General features: G+C 43.1%; 1 protein-coding gene across 1 annotated transcript; it reads right to left on the reverse strand.

Moving 5' to 3' along the window:
- Positions 1–318: 318 nt before the first annotated feature.
- SPRR4 (small proline rich protein 4) lies at positions 319–546 on the reverse strand. Its single transcript, XM_061120163.1, has one exon. The coding sequence runs from the start codon at positions 544–546 to the stop codon at positions 319–321; it is 228 nt and encodes a 75-aa protein (XP_060976146.1).
- Positions 547–13,475: the final 12,929 nt, after the last annotated feature.

Raw genomic sequence — 13,475 nt, forward strand, 5'->3', positions numbered from 1 at the left:
GATGTAGTTCTTGCTTTAGGACATGGATGGGGCCATAGCTGTGGCCAAACTGGAAGCTGGAGAGGCTGGGAACTCACTCATGTTCATCTAGGAGAGAGTCAGAGTGGGGAATAGAAGAATACTGGGAGCAAGGGGATGTGTGAGATAAGGGGTTCTGTAGGAAGAAATCCTGACAATGCTTCATTGGACCCTGAGTAGGAGGAGGTGGGAGAGGAGGGCAAATTCTGGAGCTGAGGATCAGAGGAGAAACAGGAGGAAGAGAAGTCTGCATCTGGTAGCCTGGATGGCAGGCAGGTATATCTCAGTCCATCCTTACTTCTATCTACTCTTGGGGGCTTGCTGTGTTGTGGGACACTTCTGCTGGGCTGGGATGGCTGTGCCCTTGGGTGGACATTGCTTCTTGGCCTGGGGAGCACATGGATCCTTGGTTTTAGGTGCACAAGTCTCTTGACATTTGACAGGGGGTGGCTGACACGGCTGCTTCACCTGCTGCTGTTGGATCGTCTGGGGCAGGCACTGCTGCTGCTGCTGCTGCTGGGAAGACATGGCTGCAGGAACAGGTGAGCCTGGAAGAAACCCAGGTAGAGACACTGTGACATCAGCTCCCTCCACCTCTTCTCCCTCTGACTCCTAAAGAGGGTTTTCTCCTCTAGCAAAGGATAAGAAATTAATAGCTTCAAGTTGACTAGTGAGTTGGTTCACACACACTCATTGCAATCTCTCTCTTTCTTTCTCCCTTTGTCTCTGAGACTCTGATTTCTAATCTTCTTCCATCTTCCCATGGAGGGCTGACCCAATTGAATATATGATGTATTTCTTAGTCTTAACAGGAAATAAGATGGAGTGCTGAGCTGAGGATGAAAAGATGGTCCAGATATTTTACTAGATCAAGGTATGAGATCTTGGCCGATGGGTTGGCAATACCAACTGTCTACTTTCAGAAGTGGTGATGAGTGTGAGTGAAGGTGGAAAGGCATGAAAAAGAGATCAGGAGCAGATTCTGCCTCAGAGGGAAGACAGAATGTCATGGTATATGAGTGATGGGGCTGGAGTACACCTGTTGTGGGAGCTCAGTTCTAATCCTGGCTCTACCCCTGACTTACCATGAGATGTAAACATAAGTCATTTAATGCAGTTGGGGAATAGTGGTTTTGGCTGTCCATGGAGAACTGGGAAACTGAAGATCAAATAGATCACTGGAGGTAAGGGATTATAGGAGGATATTTTACCAAGAGACACCCTGGTCCAAAGAACCTGCCTGCCAATGCAGGAGACATAAGAGACACGGGTACAATCCCTGGGTTGGGAAGATCCCCTGGAGGAGAGCATGGCAACCTACTCCAGTATTCTTGCCTGGAGAATCCTATGGACAGAAGAGCCTGGCGGGCTATGGCCCATAGGGTCGCAAAGAGTCAGACATAACTAAAGTGACTTAGCATGCAAGCATGCATGCACCCTGGTCCAGAGGAAAGAGCAATGGTCAAGAAGGCACAGGCAGAGGTTCTAGATCCAACCTTGCCCCTCGCTGGCCAGGCTCATCTCTGGGAAATCTGCCATCTCTGGACCTCCAAGCCTCTGTTTGGGGGCTATTGATCCAGAAGCGCTCTTAGGCCTTCCCAACTCTGACACGTGTCTCTGGTTCTCTTTGTAGGCACGTCCCTCATCTTTTAAGCTCATGACTATATATAGGAAGTATAGTTTCCAGATGGCAATCATGATAGAGAGGCGTGATGGCTACAGAGTATAAAATACAATATTTAGTAGACCAGCTTCTGTAAACCCAAAAGGAAAGTTTGAGAGAGCTTGCTGGTAGGACTGAAAAGGCAGAAGAAAGATTTGGAGGAGGCTACAAAATGCTGTAGCTCTAAATATCTCCCCTCAATGACAAAATTCCTCTTACTAGGGAATCAAACCGAGAACTAGGAAATTAGTTGGACCTAGCATTGGTGTGGGAGATTGAATTTCTTAAGTAGCAATTAGCGTGACATTTTCTTAATTGTCACGATGCTTATGTTACTTCTCTGGTTACCCAAGAACAGGAGAGGAGCTTGGCCTAGCAGCTCAAGACAGTTCAAGGAGTAGAAAAAGGCCCAGCAGATCCCAGGAGGACAAATCTCTCACTACTTACCAGAGGTGTGAGCCAGACCCTAGGAGATTCGGCTGAGCACAGGTTCACACCAACTACTCCTGGGAACCTTTTAAAGGCCCCCAGGCTGCCCCAGGCACCTGGTGTGGCCTTCATTACCATCTTCCAAAGAATTCCTAACCCACTTCTCCCACCTGCACTTCCTCCAGAGACTTGCTTTACTGGCCTGTTTTAATGAAAACCACCCACTAGATACTCCAGTATTCTGTGTCCTGGCTACCTGAGCTGACTTCATCCACTAAGGTGTCACCTCAAATTCAAGGACTCAAAGTCTTTTAAAAATAGGACTTATGTGAAGCTCTGCTTGTAGACCTAGAGTTATAAGAAACAGGAAGGAAGGAAGAGGCAAAGCAGGAAGGAATATGGACTGGGGGCACTACCAACAAAAATAGGAACGTAGGACTTTCCTGTCAGTCCAGTGGTTAGGACTCCAGGTTTCCACTGTAAGGGGGGTGGGTTTGATTCCTGGTAGGAGAAGTTCTTCATGTCATGAGGTACAGCCAAAAAAAAGGAGCATAACCTTTTCTGCTATTGCTGCCATTTTTTGAGCATTCACTAGTGCCCAGCCCTGAGATCACCCTTCATGCCCATTGTTTTATTTTACCTTTATAATCCCTGTAAGATGATGCCATTGTTGCTATTTTGCATGTGAGAAAAGTAAGGCTGGCAAAGATCACATAGGAAGTAAAGTGCAGAGATTGAATTTGAACTCCGATCTAGTGGATTGAAAGAATCCAGACCCTTAAGCATTATAAAGGGACACCTGACGCAGTGCTTAAGATTTGCCCAAATCCAGAAGGCACTGCTTACGTGATATTCTACAAGGCTTCCTTTTCATCACACATAGAACATGGTGGTGCTGTCCCCCACCCAGCCACCCACCAGGAGTCAGGCTGCTTTGGGTATTAGTGATGGTGAAAAAGAGTGGGAAAAAATGGGCTTCTGGGTAGAGTTTCTAGGTAAAATATAGGGCCATTAGCTAAATTTGAATTTCAGATAAGCAGAGCTTTTCAATATTCAGTTCAGTTCAGTTCAGTTCAGTCTCTCAGTTGTGTCCAACTCTTTGCAACCCCATGAGTCACAGCACGCCAGGCCTCCCTGTCCATCACCAACTCCCAGAGTTTACTCAAACTCATGTCCATCGAGTCGGTGATGCCATCCAGCCATCTCATCCTCTGTTGTCCCCTCTCCTCCTGCCCCCAATCCTTCCCAGCATCAGGGTCTTTTCCAATGAGTCAACTCTTCGCATGAGGTGGCCAAAGTATTGGAGTTTCAGCTTCAGCATCAGCCCTTCCAATGAACACCCAGGACTGATCTCCTTTAGGATGGACTGGTTGGATCTCCTTGCAGTCCAAGGGACTCTCAAGAATCTCCTCCAACAACACAGTTCAAAAGCATCAATTCTTTGGTGCTCAGCTTTCTTCACAGTCCAACTCTCACATCCATACATGACCACTGGAAAAAACATAGCCTTGACTAGACGGACATTTATTGGCAAAGCAATGTATATATGTATGTCCCAAATATTGCAGGAAACAAACTACAATATTTGTTGTTTATCTGAAATTTAAGTGTAACTGGGCAGACTGTATTTTTATTTGCTAAATCTGGCAACTTTACTCGAGAACTAATTCAGATGGGAGAAAGGTGCCCTGGTCCCACCCCCACCCCCCTACTTGGCCTCCTGGGAAAAGAAAACCTTCTTAGGAGGGGGTGGGTTCAGTTTTGGACCACTGCCCCAAACCTCAGGATCCTGCTGAGGGCCACTGATGAAGTAATTTCTGTCAGTATTAAAGCAAAGCATACCCCTTGCCTTATTTAAGCATTGTGGCAATTCTGTTAGTTGTGCAAATCTGATTTTATAGTTTAAAAATGTAGATCCAAAGACGTTCACTGACTTGCTCAACAAGATAAAGCTAGTAGGCAAGGAACTGGGTGGGGGCCCTGGCCCAGGGCTCATTTCTACTACATCGCAGAGGCTGGTGTCCCTGCCATAGGCAAGTGACTGTCACTGGGTGGAGACCATGACTAATATTTTTTCTGAGCTTCCTGTCATGTATAGACTGAACATTGGTCATTTTGAGGGGTCAGCCTCACTTAATAGGTAATCCTTTCATATTTCTCATGCAAGCCAGGTTTCCTATTCTACCTCGTTCTTGAGCCTAACAACTTTAAGAATGTAGCACCCTGAGTTCCAGATTCCAGGTCCTGCCTTCCATCTTCAGGATGAACACCTTCTCCACCTACACTCCTCTCTTCCCTGCCCCCACTATATGAGTTCAGTTCAGTTCACTTCAGGTCACTCAGTAGTGTCCGACTCTTTGCAACCCTATGGACTACAACACGCCAAAATTCCCTGTCCACACCAACTCCCGGAGCTTGCTCAAACTCATGTCCATCGATCAGTGATGCCATCCAACCATCTCATCCTCTGTTGTCCCCTTCTCCTCCTGCCTTCAATCTTTCCCAGCATCAGGGTCTCTTCCAATGAGTCAGTTCTTCGCATCATGTAGCCAAAGTATTGAAATTTCAGCTTCAGCATCAGTCCTTCCAACAAATATTCAGGACTGGTTTCCTTTAGGATTGACTGGTTTGATCTCCTTGACATCCAAGACTCTCAAGAGTCTTCTCCAACACCACAGTTCAAAAGCACCAATTCTTTGTGGCTCAGTTTTCTTCATAGTCCAACTCTTACATCCATGCATGACTACTGGAAAAACCATAGCTTTGAATAGATGGGTCTTTGTCAGCAAAGTAATATCTCTGCTTTTTAATATGCTGTCTAGTTTGGTCATAGCTTTTCTTCCAAGGAATAAGCGTTTTCTAATTTCGTGGCTGCAGCCACCATCTGTAGTGATTTTGGAGCCCAAGAAAATAAAGTCTCTCACTGTTTCCATTGTTTCTCCATCTACTTGCCATGAAGTGATGGGACCAGATGTCATGATCTTCATTTTTTGAATGTTGAGTTTTAAGCCAGCTTTTCCACTCTTCTCTTTCACTTTCAAGAGGCTCTTTAGTTCCTCTTAGCTATTTGCCATAAGGGCGGTGTCCTCTGCATATCTGAGATTATTGATATTTCTCCCATCAATCTTGATTCCAATTCTGCTTCATCCAGCCTAGAATTTTGTGTGATGTACTCTGCATAGAAGTTAAATAAGCAGGGTGACAATATACAGCCTTCATGTACTCCTTTCCCAATTTGGAACCAGTCTGTTGTTCCATGCCCAGTTCTGACTGTTGCTTCTTGACCTGCATACAGATTTCTCAGGAGGCAGGTAAGATGTTTTGGTATTCCCATCACTTTAAGAATCTTCTACAGTTTGTTGTGATCCACACAGGCAAAGGCTTCGGCATAATCAGTAAAGCAGAAGGAGATGTTTTCTGGAATTCTCTTGCTTTTTTTGATGATCCAATGGATGTTGGCAATTTGATCTCTGGTTCCTCTGCCTTACATCTGGAAATACACAGTTCACATACTGTTGAAGCATTACTTTGCTAGTGCTTGAGCTGAGTGCAATTGTGCAGTAGTTTGAACATTCTTTGGAATTGGAATGAAAATTGACCTTTTCCAGTCCTGTGGCCACTGCTGAGTTTTCCAAATTTCCTGGCATATTGAGTGCAGCACTTTCACAGCATCATCTTTTAGGATTTGAAATAGCTCAACTGGAATTCCATCACCTCCACTAGCTTTGTTCATAGTGATGCTTCCTAAGGCCCACTTAACTTCACATTCCATGCTGTCTGGCTCTAGGTGAGTTATCACACCACTGTAGTTATCTGGGTCATGAAGATCTTTTTTGTATAGTTCTTCTGTATATTCTTGCCACGTCTTCTTAAGATCTTCTGCTTCTGTTAGGTCCACACCATTTCTGTCCTTTATTGTGCTCGTCTTTGCATGAAATGGTCCCTTGGTATCTCTAATTTTCTTGAAGAGATCTCTAGTCTTTCCCGTCCTATTGTTTTCCTCTATTTCTTTGCACTGATCACTGAGAAAGGCTTTCTTATCTTTCCTTGCTCTTCTTTGGAACTCTGCATTCAGATGGGTATATCTTTCCTTTTCTCCTTTGCCTTTTGCTTGTCTTCTTTTCTCAGCTATTTGTAAGGCCTCCTCAGACAAACATTTTGCCTTTTTGCATTTCTTTTTCTTGGTGATAGTCTTAATCATTGCCTCCTGTACAATGTCAGAACCTCCATCCCTAGTTCTTCAGACACTCTGTCTATCAGACCTAATCTCTTGAATCTATTTGTCACTTTCACTGTATTATCATAAGGGATTTGATTTAGGTCATGCCTGAATGGTCTAGTGGTTTTCCCTACTTTCTTCAATTTAAGTCTGAATTTGGCAATAAGGAATTCATGATCTGAGCCACAGTCAGCTCCTGGTCTTGTTTTTGCTGATTGTATAGAGTTCTCCATCTTCAGCTGCAAAGAATATAATCAATCTGATTTTGGTATTGACCATCTGGTGATGTCCATGTGTAGAGTCTTGTCTTGTGTTGTTGGAAGAGGGTGTTTGTTATGACCAGTGTGTTCTCTTGGGAAAACTCTGTTAGCATTGCCCTGCTTCATTTTGTACTCCAAGGTCAAATTTGCCTTGTTCAAATAGCTCAAGAACTTCTTGTTCTACTAGCTCATCATGATGCAAATTCTCCAAAAGGGAAGCACGCAGCAGGATGAATTGGTGTAGACACATATCAAGGCGTTCTTCCATGTCTGGCACCTAGAAGGCATCAATCTATGTGTGATGCTCAGGAAGAGGTGGGTTTTCCACCCTTCATATCCATGTCACCCTCACAGCCTCTCTGGGATAAATTTTACTTCCTATTTTCCTCAGTCTGCTCTTTGACTTCTTACTTTGTCTATCAACAACTCCTGCTTACTTTGGAAAACTCTATCTAATGATGGACTCTGGCTTATGACACAATTATCGTCTGAGAGGATGATACTCTGGGGATGGCCTTTATAGAGAACATGGCTGGACTTGACATGGCTGTGCCCTCCAGGTCATAAATCTCCAAGAGTCATTCAAGCTCATACACATCTCACATGTTAAACTTTTCAAAACTATGGCATTCAACTTCCATCTTGGCCACATTATCCCTATTTCACAGAAGGAGAAATTTGAGACTTGTAATGAGGACATGCTTGACCCAAGGTCACACAGAGTTAATGTCAAAGCCAGGGTTGTATCACAGGTCTCCTGACTTCACAGTAATTTAGTGTCAGCTGAAGTGCCTGTGTCCCTGGGCTGATATCTAGCATATGTTATGTTAATGGTAGAATTAGGAGGCTGATTCTCGTGGTCTCCATCATTTGCACAAGATCCCTATCCTCTTTCCTCCCTGGTTGACAGTTGCTCTCTTTCCCATCAAGCCTGTCCACACTTCTTTCTCTAAAACAGGGGTCCCCAACCATTGGGATCTAATGCCTATTGATCTGGGATGGAGCTGATGTAACAACAATAGAAACAAAGTACACAAAAAAATATGCTTGAATCATCCCAAAACCACCTCCCCTGCCCCAGTCTGTGTGAAAATTGTCTTCCACAAAACTGGTCCCTGGTACCAAAATGGCTGGGAACTACTGCTCTAAGAAGCCGTAACTGATCCCTCTCCCCTGCACTGCCAGACACAGGTGCATATTTTTGGTCATTAAACCTTATACAACACCTCTATATACAGTTTTCACAAGACTCTATGAAGAAAGCTAATTGTATTTCTAATTTTATAGATGAAAAAATTATGGCTCTGGTGGTGGCTAGATCTGGAACCCAGAAAGGAGGGCCCACCTAAGTCTCTTAGATCAGTAATGACTCATTTCCAAGCACCCCAAATGGCTGGGAGAATGAATTGTTCTTTCAAAAGAGGAGTGGGCACTTCCTGGCACCCCCTTAAATCACCTCATGTAAACACCTCCTCCAGATGAGGTGGGTCCTGAGAAGCTAGTGGAATGATGACTCTGTAGTGTCTGCTCCCACCCACACTGCTCCAGCAAGGCCATGAGACTGTTGCCTGGTCAATCGATCATGAGTCCTACATCTTCTCTGTCATCCTCAAAGCACCATGTTGCGCTGAAATCAGGAACTCAGGCTTTGCATCTTGCCTCTCTAGGGAGCAGACACCTGAGAGCAGGTGTGTACCCATGACTCCATAAGAAAGGGGAGGGCACATGTAAGCCTCATTTCTGAAGGTGAGTCAAAGCTTGAGAAACCCCAGCCCCACCCTGCAGACAAACAATGTGGTGATCAGGCAACAGAGGTCTGACACTGGGAGGGGACCTTGTCAGAGACCATGCTAATCATCTAACTCTCTACCTAGACACACCTTCACGAGGGCACTTTTGCCTCTGGGTTTGGGGGGAGGACAGAAGAATTGATGTTTCCATCTGGAGACACAGGGAACATACTTGTCATGTTATTTTCAGGAATGAAACAAAGAAAACCAAAAAGAGGAATTCTGAGTTACTAGTAGAGAGGACAGTGGAGGTTTGGAGCTGCCATCTTCCTGTATTTTAGCTGTTTATCTAGTAAAATGCAAACTTAAAACTGAGAAAATTGCATCTTATTTTAAAAATCATAATCATGTGATATTTGCATTAGCTTAATTTCTGCCTAATACTTAACCAGTAGTCATGGCTTAGAACATTTCAGTTTCGGGTTTACCTCCACTAATTACTTAATAATCTATCAACAAACACTTTAGTAGATGCTACTTAAGGAGACCTTGTGACCTTTTTTTTTAATGTGGGAAATCCACTTGTAACATGGATCATTTCATCCTCTAATTGATCTGTTTGCAAATGAGATGCTCAGATCCTAATATTAGATACTTTATATCAGAGTATTCAAAGCAGGCCCATGGAGAGAGGAGAGTAAGAGGATGAGTTTCCAAAAATGTGTGATGAGTTTATCTCTCCTCCATCCCTTTCTGGAAGACCCTCCATGGTCCTGGGAGTTATATATAGGGGAAATAAAGTCGTGGACTTAGTGAGAGGTTAGTTCCAATGGAACACCCATGGATTCACCTGTGGAAGTTGAAGCTGGCTGTGGAAGCAGAGGGGGTGAGGGGCAAAGCACCCATCTCTGAGAAGAGAGCCAAGGTCAGCCTCTTGGAAGTCAAGTGGTGCCGAAATACCACTTGGATGTAGCACAGTATCCTTGGAGACATAGGGAAGGAGCCAGGGCACTTAAGAAATAATTCTACTGATCCTTGCCCCTCACTGCGTTTGAGATACTGACCACATTCCTTAACTTGTCTGGGCCTCAACATTTTTGTTCTCTAATACGAGGTGATTGGCTAAAATTTCCTCTGTGCTGTGCTGTGGTCAGTGGTGTCTGACTCTCACTCCATAGACTATAGCCTGCCAGATTCCTCTGCCCATGGGATTTTCCAGGCAAGGATACTGGAGCAGGGCGCTATTTCCTCCTCCAAGGGATCAAACTCTTGTCTCCTGCATGGACAGGTGGATTCCTTAACACTAGAGCCACCTGGAGAGCCCCAAAGAGTTCCTCCAAAGTCCCATTAAGGGCTAAGATTCTATAAACATACATTAGGTCTGGGAAGGCAAACTGCATTTGATCCCTTTGAAATCAATAGTGAATTGAGAGGACTGAGGTTGAGTTTCAGCTTGATCTGAAAGCATGAACATATTGACTAGAGATGTCTGCCATGAGAGGCAGAAGTGGCCACATGTGCAGGCAGTCACATCCCTGGCTTAGTCTAAAGCAGGGAGCAGTATACAGTACTAGGACTTATGAGTGAGGATAACTGAAGCACTTGAAGAAGGAGAAAAGAGTCTAAAGTCAGGCAGGTTGATTCCTCCAGTTCCATTCTTCTTTCTCAAGATTACTTTGGCTATTCGAGGTTTTTTGCATTTCCATACAAATTGTGAAATTATTTGTTCTAGTTCTGTGAAAAATACCGTTGGTAGCTTAATAGGAATTGCATTGAATCCATAGATTGCTTTGGGTAGAATAGCCATTTTGACAATATTGATTCTTCCAATCCATGAACACGGTATGTTTCTCCATCTGTTTGTGTCCTATTTGATTTATTTCATCAGTGTTTTATAGTTTTCCATGTATAGGTCTTTTGTTTCTTTAGGTAACTATACTCCTAAGTATTTTATTCTTTTTGTTGCAATGGTGAATGGTATTGTTTCCTTAATTTCTCTTTCTGTTTTTTCATTGTTAGTATAAAGGAACGCAAGGGATTTCTGTGTGTTAATTTTATATCCTGCAACTTTACTATATTCATTGATTAGCTCTAGTAATTTTCTGGTAGAGTCTTTAGGGTTTTCTATGTAGAGGATCATGTCATCTTCACACTCTACTACAAAGCCACAGTCATCAAGACAGTATGGTACTGGCACAAAGACAGAAATATAGATCAATGGAACAGAATAGAAAGCCCAGAGATGAAACCATGAACCTATGGACACCTTATCTTTGACAAAGGAGGCAAGGATATACAATGGAAAAAAGACAACCTCTTTAACAAGTGGTGCTGGGAAAGCTGGTCAACCACTTGTAAAAGAATGAAACTAGAACACTTTCTGACACCATACACAAAAATAAACTCAAAATGGATTAAAGATCTAAATGTAAGACCAGAAACTATAAAACTCCTAGAGGAGTACATAGGCAAAACACTCTCCAACATGAATCACAGCAGGATCCTCTATGACCCACCTCCCAGAATATTGGAAATAAAAGCAAAACTAAACTAATGGGACCTAATGAAACTTAAAAGCTTTTGCACTACAAGGGAAACTATAAGTAAGGTGAAAAGACAGCCCTCAGATTGGGAGAAAATAATAGCAAATGAAGCAACAGACAAAGGATTAATCTCAAAAATATACAAGCAACTCCTGCAGCTCAATTCCAGAAAAATAAATGACCCAATCAAAAAATGGGCCAAAGAACTAAACAGACATTTCTCCAAAGAAGACATACAGATGGCTAACAAACACATGAAAAGATGCTCAACATCACTCATGATCAGAGAAATGCAAATCAAAACCACAATGAGGTACCATTACACGCCAGTCAGGATGGCTGCTATCCAAAAGTCTACAAGCAATAAATGCTGGAGAGGGTGTGGAGAAAAGGGAACCCTCTTACACTGTTGGTGGGAATGCTAACTAGTACAGCCGCTATGGAAAACAGTGTGGAGGTTTCTTTAAAAACTGGAAATAGAACTGCCATATGACCCAGCAATACCATTTATGGGCATACACACTGAGGAAACCAGATCTGAAAGAGACACATGCACCCCAATGTTCATCGCAGCACTGTTTATTATAGCCAGGACATGGAAGCAACCTAGATGCCCATCAGCAGACGAATGGGTAAGGAAGCTGTGGTACATATACACCATGGAATATTACTCAGCCATTACAAAGAATTCATTTGAATCAGTTCTAATGAGATGGATGAAACTGGAGCCCATTATACAGAGTGAAGTAAGCCAGAAAGATAAAGAACATTACAGCATACTAACACATATATATGGAATTTAGAAAGATGGTAATGATAGCCCTATATGCAAAACAGAAAAAGAGACACAGAAATACAGAACAGACTTTTGAACTCTGTGGGAGAAGGTGAGGGTGGGATGTTTCAAAAGAACAGCATGTATACTATCTATGGTGAAACAGATCACCAACCCAGGTGGGATGCATGAGACAAGTGCTCGGGCCTGGTGCACTGGGAAGACCCAGAGGAATCGGGTGGAGAGGGAGGTGGGAGGGGGGATCGGGATGGGGAATACATAACTCTATGGCTGATTCATATCAATGTATGAGAAAACCCACTGAAATGTTGTGAAGTAATTAGCCTCCAACTAATTTAAAAAAAAAAAAAAGGAGAAAAGATATGAGCTGTTTAAAAATCCTGCACAAGCTGACACCACCTAGAATCTCCATCTGAGCTCCCACCTCTCCTTCACACAGCTGTTAAGAGACTGCTGTTTCCAAAACTTGCCTCAAACCATTTGCACTGTGATGACCCTCTACTAGCAAACATCCCAGCAAAATTCAAGGTAATCTCTAAGAACCATTCAAAATGTTGCTAAAATTGAGCAGGACCTTGCTGGGCCCTCACAGGTACAAAAGCCCTTCCATACCTTTCTGTACAGAAAAAGATTTTAGTCTGCTAGGGGCCTCTCCTGAGTCACAAATGACTGGCTCAAGAATTAACAATTGAAAGGATGTAGACATGTAGTGAAAAAAATAGCAGTTGGGGCAGGAGAACTGGTTACAATTTACACAGTAAATCAGTCATATAGCAGTCACAGGATGTTTATTTCCTCCCTGAAGTACATAGATAACAGTGTCTGAGACACACTCCTGACTTGTTTTGCAGGTACAGTAACTGCTACTGGATGGAAAAACTAACTACGTGATGACCAGACTATAGTCATGACATCAGCTGCTTCATCTTGAGCTGTACTGAATCTGTGATTTTCACTATTCCAGGAACTGGCCTCAAGAAAAAGAATAAATTGACACAGGAGTTGAAGATTAACTGTTCTTAAAACAACCAAGATGACACTGACCAGCCTGGTTTCAACATGATTATGGGAGCCAGCTGCACTGTTCTGCACGTAGCCCTCAGTGGTATATCCTTGAAGCCTTCCTTTATTTTTAATTAATTACTATTTTTTGTCCCAATAATTGATTGATATAATAACTCTTGAAGAAGAAGCCAGGTTTGTCCTTCAAGTATTTCCATTATTTCTTTTATTAACATATTTTGCAAAGACTGCTTCAAGCTTTTTGGGTCACCAACTGAAATTTCAAAATCTTTTGGCAGGGTCCAGTACGATTTATTTCCTTAAAAATATACTCTATCTGTTGACAGCAGTGTCTTCAAAATATCAAAATAAGGAAATGTAAAATATAAACATTTCACATCAGTTCAGTTCAGTCGCTCAGTCGTGTCTGATTCTTTTTGACACCATGGACTGCAGCACGCCAGGCCTCCCTGTCCATCACCAACTCCCAGAGTTTACTCAGACTCATGTCCATTGAGTCAGTGATACCATCCAGCCATCTCATCCTCTGTCTTCCCTTTCTCCTCCCTCCTTTAATCTTTCACAGCATCAGGGTCTTTTCAAATGAGTCAGCTCTTCGTATCAGGTGGCCAAAGGATTGGAGTTTCAGCTTCAGCATCAGTCCTTCCAGTGAATATTCAGGACTGATTTCCTTTAGGATTGACTGGTTGGATCTCCTTGCAGTCCAACAGACTCTCAAGAGTCTTCTCCAACACCACAGTTCAAAAGTATCAATTCTTCAGCACTTGGCTTTCTTTATGGTCCAACTCTCAGAT

Source organism: Dama dama, chromosome 20 (genome assembly GCF_033118175.1).
Source record: "Dama dama isolate Ldn47 chromosome 20, ASM3311817v1, whole genome shotgun sequence".
Lineage (NCBI taxonomy): Eukaryota > Metazoa > Chordata > Mammalia > Artiodactyla > Cervidae > Dama > Dama dama.

Excerpts from the sequence above, each read along its gene's own strand:
- SPRR4 (XM_061120163.1), bottom strand. The coding sequence starts at position 546 with ATGTCTTCCCAGCAGCAGCAGCAGCAGCAGTGCCTGCCCCAGACGATC.